This window comes from Amia ocellicauda, chromosome 20, assembly GCF_036373705.1.
Source record: "Amia ocellicauda isolate fAmiCal2 chromosome 20, fAmiCal2.hap1, whole genome shotgun sequence".
Lineage (NCBI taxonomy): Eukaryota > Metazoa > Chordata > Actinopteri > Amiiformes > Amiidae > Amia > Amia ocellicauda.
In genome coordinates, this window is record NC_089869.1 from 21,792,907 (window position 1) to 21,800,066 (window position 7,160).

Sequence of the window (7,160 nt, forward strand, 5' to 3'; positions counted from 1 at the left end):
TGTCTGATAACTATTAATCTGTGACCTCCTTTGTGAGTGTGTGTGTGTGTGTGATCTGATTAACCCCGTCTCACAGCCACTGTGTAATTAACACCTCCTTTATATTTCTGTAGGTACCTCCCCTACTTACCCAGGTAATCATTTATTTATATTTTACTACACTTAATAATAATTACTGTAATAATTAATGGATCTTATTTAGTGCTTTTCAAGAATCTGAAGTCTTTTTTAATAATGGTGGAATCACCATCCACCCTGTCTGAATGCTATTAATACTATTAAGCTGTGTGTCCTGTGTGTGCTTGCCTGTGTGTGTGTGCATGTGTGCGTGCCGGTCACCATGAGAGAGCGTTTTACCCATTGATGACTTCCCCCAGGTGTCAATGTGCACTGACGTGCAATTGGTGTTGTGCTGCCTGTGTGTCCGTCCCTCTAGATGTGTTTTAATCACTAATGCAATGATTTCAAATCCTTTCCCTTGTCTCTTTCAGTTGTGAAGTCCTGTGGGGGGTCCCTGGAAGGCCCCTCGGGTTGGTTTTCCACCCCAAACTATCCAGGAAACTACCCTTCCAGTTCTAACTGCGTGTGGTACATCACAGTGCCAGCTTTCAAGATCATTCAACTGGAATTTGACCTGTTCATGTAAGATTTTCTTTGGTTACAGTGTGTTGTTCTAGCCTTGTATTTGAGTGAAATTGTGCTGTAAGGGTGTACTCTCACATCCTGAACCCTCACTGTGATCCCTGACACCCTGGCAGAGCTCGTGTCTGCGTGTCCACACCTATAGTCAACACAGACGTTGTTAAGATCATGATGATTATTCAGTTATATACATCGTGGTGTAAATCTATATCTACACTCATCGCAGGACTGTCTCTGTAAACGTGTGAGCCTCAGAAACAGAGACTTCTCACTGTTCTTCCACAGACTGGAAAACTCAAACGGATGTGTGTATGACTCTGTTTCGGTGTACGACGGACCCTCCACCAGCTCCCCGCTGCTGGGGATCATGTGCGGGAATGATAATTACTCATTCATGTCCACCTCCAACTCTATGACGGTGGTCTTCCGCTCCGATGGTTCGGTGACGAACCCAGGATTCCTCGCTCAGTACCGGGCCCTCTCCCCAGGTAAAGAGAAGCGGCCACTGTAAGATCACACGACTTGTTTGTGTTCGTTCTCTCGTTCTTGAGTAGGAGTAGGATCTCTGGGTGGGGGGGAGACGCACCTCGCTCTCTGCAACTCACGCGTGTTTGACCTTCTCCAGTGCAGGTGGAGTGCTCTAGTGAGCTCATGAGGGTCGGCCTGGAGCTGTCCTTCCTGCACGCGCTGGACTACAACATCAGCGACATCAGCGTGAACGACCCGTCCTGCCGTCCTCAAAACAACGGCTCCTACGCCATCTTCAGCATCCCGCTGGACGGCTGCGGGACTTTCCAACAGGTAAACCCCCATCCTGCCCGGGGGAAGGACTAGAGGAATCGTTGTGCTCTGGTTTTCACATTGTGGCTGCTCATGTATCGAAGCTCAAGCTTGATCAATTATCCGGCGTTAATAAATAAACTCTTAGTCCGGGAGTGAAAACTAGACCAGAACTGGTAACGATTCAGATTAGTTGCCCTTTGTAGATGGGTATGAATGTGTGGTATAAATATCTTCCCATAATGCATTGAGAAGGCAATTATTGTCCAAAAATTATACTATGTGTACAATCAGGCTTTTAGTCCCAACAAGTAAGGAACTTAGCGAATCACTTACAATTGCACCTGGAACATTTCTTTACATTTTTACAGTCTTTAAAATGTGTGGATTTCCGCATGAGTCTTCAGTCACTACTGGGTTAATCTAGTTAATGGTGCTGATACAACGCACTTTCACTCACTCACTCACTCGCTCTCCCTCAGGCCGACAACGACAGCATCACTTACGTCAACACGCTGCGGGCCGAGCCGTCCGGCGCCCTGATCACCCGGCAGACCCAGCTGCGGCTGCAGGTGAGCTGCCGGATGCACCGGGACAGCATGGTGGAAGTGGTGTACCGCGCCAGAGAAGAGAACACCACCAACATCACCAGCTCCGGCGACTACAACATCACCGTGGCCTTCTACCAGACCGGCTCCTTCCTGAGCCCGGTGCAGGAGTCTCCCTACACCGTGGACCTCAACCAGGACCTGTTTGTCCAAGTTCAGCTCTCCAGCAGCGACGACAACCTCAGTCTATTCATTCACAGCTGTGTGGCCTCGCCCTCCAGCTCCGACATGTACCAGAGCTACTCTCTGATCAGGAACGGGTACGCAGCCCCGTCTGCCGGCCGTAGATCAATGCCAAATCCTCACTGATATTTTTAGTTTTGATTTGTTCTGGTCCATTCCAGTTCTGTTGGCATTCCGTTTGGTCCATTCCAGGTCTGGAACTCTGTGCCAGTTCTTATTCTAATGCCAGAATTGAAAATTAAATTAAATTGGATTTGATGCCAACTCTCAAGAGGTGTTAATAATTCCTGTGTGCTACCGACTGGCAACTCATACTGAAAACCTGACACTGTCAAACTATCCGTACCTTGGATTTCAAAAGTGTCTTGTAGTCCTTGTAGTCCTGAATCCCGATGTTGATACTCTTTTCTTCTCCCTAAGGTGTCCACAGGACAGCACCTACCTCAGCTTCTCCAACGTGCCCCCAGGCATGGCGCGGTTTAAGTTCAATGCCTTCCGGTTTCTGCGCAGCGACTCCACGGTGTACCTGCAGTGCAAGGTGGTGGTGTGCCAGGCGGACGTCTACCCCAACCGCTGCTCCCAGGGCTGTCTGTCCCGCAGGAGGAGGGACCTGAGCCCTTCCTCGCACACGACCAGCGTGATGTTGGGGCCCATCCAGCGCAGAGACCGGGCCCCAGCAGGTACCCCCCCGCAGTCTCACTGCCGAGAGCACCGCAGTCTGTCCAGGAGCGCAAGCTTGTGTCCTCCTAGTGCGGACTGATCCCGCACCCGCGCTCAGGGTATTCATTCTTGTAGTACGAGACGCCGAGGCACATCGGAGAGAGGAATTACGTTTCACTCTGTGTGCCTCTGCACCATGTATTGGTGAATTCTGTCTATGTGTAGTAGTTCCTTTTAGTATGTGAAGATCAGTGAAGGAAGCGTGCCAGACCTCCCTTGTATTAGTGATGTGATTTGAGTCTGAAATATAAAGCAGGATTAATACAATTTTAATACTACAAGCCATACCCGTCCTGTTTGAGGGCGTCTGCTCAGCGCTCTCCTCACATCCTCCTATGATCGAGTGTCGGTGTGTTTGCTCAGGGGACTACAGACCCAGGGAGGAAGCGACAGTAACCGTCCCCAATGATCGTATCTGTCTTTCCAGAACTGCAGCAGCAACAGGACGCCCCCCCCGGCCAGGGCTCCCCGGATCAGACTCCGCTGGTGCTCTCCCTGCTGGCACTAGTGGCCGCGGTGCTGGCTGTGGCTGCGGTGTCTCTCCGGCTGCGCAGGAGTCCGCACAGCGGTGGCGCTGGATACACGCTGCTGGAGGGCTGAGCCGGCCAACGTCACGCTTAGCTAATCTCACTCTTTTCTCTTCCTCATCTCCCGCTTTTCCCCTCTCACCATAACCCTGTTTGTCATTGAGGACCTGCACTGATCTGGTGTTCATATTCAATCAGTTGTTTGCTTTGCTTGGCGTAGTAAATGCTCTTAAGTTCTTAAGCCGTGCGATGAGCTCAATGAATTGGACATTTAGCAGCTTTTGAAAGGCGTGGGTGCTGTGCTCTGCGTTGTAACAATTGTTTGAATCCTTCAGTGCTTCTGACGCATTGACATGATGTACGAAGCTGCGGTTATTATTTTTAGTTTTATTGATTGGAAACGGATGTAGAGAACTTGGCCTACATGCGCCACAGACACGGCCTGGCATTGTCTTTGTTAACAGACAGACTGGGTTCTCTCTCCACCGGTCCATCACAGTTTATAAAGGGGGCGGGGCCGGTCCAGCCACAGCAATGTGTTCAGATTCCCTGCAGACCTTTGATTATCCACGTGTCAAGAGATTCACAGGTCATGCTATGTAATTTCCTTGCCAACGAAATGTATTCTGTGTACTGTGAACCTATACTGTATGAAACTCCTAAATAAACTATGCATTCCCCCCTCACGTTCAGTTGTGTGGTTGGTCTTGAATGTGTCCTGATCTGGATATTTCACGTTTATTATAGACATGTATCGTCTAAAAAAACATACAAAACAAAACAAAACAAATACGTTTTCCTAGGCTGTAAACTTTACTTCAAGGCTCTTCAAGCTCCTCTCCACCCATTCCCAGGGCCCCCGAGTGCACAGTCAGGGGCACGAGATGCAGCGGGGCAGCAGTGGTGACAATTGTAGATGCCCTTAGTCAGAGTGACTTGATAGAATGGTTATAATACTGAAAAATGGGTTTTGCATGTCATGATAAGGTATTGCTTTCCTGATTCGCTTGTTATCAGGTTCATTTTCTTTCAGCCGCCACAGGGGTCCTGGCGGTCCAAACTTCATTATATGCATTTATTAAATTAGTCCTTTATAACACGGCTGTATCAAAAACTGACATTTTATCTCATTGCAAATTATTCTAACAAGTAAAACCAACACGCATTATAAATAAGGTTTTGCTAACCTAAAATCAGTTATTCTTAGCAGCCGAAGCATTTTAAATTAAAATACAATTATATATTTTATGCTAACATAAAGTAACAAGCCATTTAGTGTTAATTGTAAAAATATTGTATTTATAATATGGGAGGTAGGGAAGGGGATCTATCTGCTCACTGATGCAGGTCTGCCTCCTGCCTTTGAACAAAAGCTGACACACTGCGTGTAAGTACAAACTTAATTATATGTATCAAATGAGTCTTTTAGAACACATGGCTGTATCTAAAATTGTATTTATCTTGTTAAGAATTATTATTACAAGTAAACCCAACGCACTTGCATATTTTTCCGCAAGCAAAGCATTGAAAATAAAAAATACAATTATGTATGTTTGCCAATATGAAATAACAAGCCATTTAGTGTTAGTTTTTACAATATTTTATGTATAATACGGCAGTGGGAGCTGCTCTCCTATCTGCTCCACTGATGTGCGGGCTGTGTCTGCCCCGTCTCTAAAACACACTGCCGCAGTACATGCAGGGACTTGAGCCGGTTGAGAGTTTACACTGCCAGGATCAAATGCTACCGATGCATTTGATCCGGATCAGAAATGGCCGTGTAAATGTGCCTATTGAAACTGAAATTAAACCAATTTCTCACACGTTATTGCTGATTAAGCCTGGTCTTGATATTTATTGTTGATTGCTTTCAATTCAATTTCCTACATTTTATAGAAGGTCTGGAAGAGGAGGAGGAAGAGTGTCAGAAGCAGCAGGAGGAGGAGGAGGAGGAGGTGGTGGTGGTGGTGGTGGTGAAGACAGGTTGCAGGATTGTAGGTTTGTGTTCGACAATGCAGAATAAAAAAATTGAAAACCTGGAATGAAACTTCTAATTGTATTTTGTATTTTTTCCATCAGGTGAATAAACTGGCAGAGGAGGGAGCAGAGAGGAGGAAAAATAAAAAGTTATTTTAGACTCTTTAGTCCTGTGACATTGCACTATAGACGGACGCAGGCACTATACAGTCCATTTCAGGGAGCAGTTTTCTTCTCCCATCGTGAAGAGCGCATGGCATAGGGAAACCAAATAAAACACCACTATCTCCTCGAAACTCACCCATTCTGCCTCCATTGATTGAAACCATACAAATATATATGTATTCCTGTCATGTTTTCACCTGCCACCAGAGGTCGTCATCACCCGCTTTCTAGTCCTGTCTCACACATTCCGCAGCCCCATGTGCATTTACTTTAAATTGACCCTCTTCTCTCCCATTGGTCCTGCACTCCACTCTCCTGCTATTGCTCCCTCAGTCCTGTGTATATATATATATATATATATATATATATATATCCCTCTATTCCCTCATTTATTGTGAAGTCTTGTCAGTGTAATAATGGCAAGCACTTCATCAGTGTATAGTGATGCTCCGTGTAACTGACCTTGTGTTTCCCTTTGTAAACGACTCCTGGACTCTCCCCAATACCCTGTTTGCCGATTGACTGACCTTTGCCTGCCTTTTGAACGAGAATGGACACCAAACGAGCGTGATGGGTCGAATGGCCTCCTATCATTTGTAAACTTTCGTATGTCTCTTGGATTTCCCTTTTTAACCCTGATAGCCTGCTTTATATCCCTCTCCAATTGCTTTGACCTGTTTCCTAACATGCCTTCCCAGGCCAGCGTTAGCCCCACACCTGGGTCCTGCTCATGGCATCCTTTCTATACATTCTGATCTGCCATTTTTATTTTGAATTGAGGGCCAATCAGAGAGAGCAAATCAACCAGCTCTCTCGGGATCAGATGTGCATTTTGCTTGTATTGTGTTTAGTTGAACATACAGGTCAGGTCTGACAGCAGCCCAGCAGAAGAGCCACAGAAGTACCGCAGCTTTACTGTCCGATGAGCAGGTGGCCTAAATCTGACTGTTCAAGGGTCCTGTTCGGGAGAGCTTTTTAAGTACTTGTACCCTATAAAGTAGTGGAGACGTCAAGTGTTACATGATTGATATGCTCATAATTGAACTGATTGATGCAGCTACTGTCTAGCTTCTGATGGAGTGCTTCCACTGAGGGCTTCTGGTAGAAAAGGACCATCTTGTGTTAAAACCCCCAGCTGCACATGAGTGGGGTGATAGGTGGGGGACGGAAGGACATGGTTAAAAACATTGCCAGGTAATCCTCCATTTGTTGTCAAGTGTTATCTCCCAGGAAATGTCAGAGCTTCAGAGATGTCTAATTTCAAAACGTTTATCCTAATTGTTTTGATCCATAAATCCACAGGTGGATCGTTTGCTTACCACACAAAGCAAAACGCCTGAACAAAATCACTTGATGAAAAATGACCCATCGTGGGATCCTTTGTTTGATCACTCAATCTGAAGGAAGACTGTAGCGGCAGATGATCAGGATACAGGTGCAGGATACCCCTCTTTACTTTAACCCAAGTCAAAACCCGCTGCAGGGATTATTGGATTAACATGGAACAACCCTGTAAGAATATAAATATTTTATTACTAAATCCTTCATATGGATCTAG

General features: G+C 46.2%; 1 protein-coding gene across 1 annotated transcript; it reads left to right on the forward strand.

Annotated features, from left to right (window-relative positions):
* The first annotated feature begins 507 nt into the window (after positions 1-507).
* On the forward strand, positions 508-4,146 carry LOC136715643 (CUB and zona pellucida-like domain-containing protein 1). The gene is made up of 6 exons (XM_066692939.1): positions 508-642; positions 928-1,130; positions 1,268-1,443; positions 1,905-2,290; positions 2,634-2,893; positions 3,361-4,146. The coding sequence occupies exons 2-6, from the start codon at positions 1,010-1,012 to the stop codon at positions 3,531-3,533; spliced, it is 1,116 nt and encodes a 371-aa protein (XP_066549036.1). The 5' UTR covers positions 508-642; positions 928-1,009; the 3' UTR covers positions 3,534-4,146.
* Positions 4,147-7,160: the final 3,014 nt, after the last annotated feature.

Bases quoted from the DNA above. Each gene is read 5' to 3' on its own strand.
- LOC136715643 (XM_066692939.1), top strand. From the start codon at position 1,010: ATGTGCGGGAATGATAATTACTCATTCATGTCCACCTCCAACTCTATG. The intron at 1,131-1,267 runs GTAAAGAGAAGC...GACCTTCTCCAG, and splicing joins GTACCGGGCCCTCTCCCCAG to TGCAGGTGGAGTGCTCTAGT. The intron at 2,894-3,360 runs GTACCCCCCCGC...CTGTCTTTCCAG, and splicing joins CAGAGACCGGGCCCCAGCAG to AACTGCAGCAGCAACAGGAC.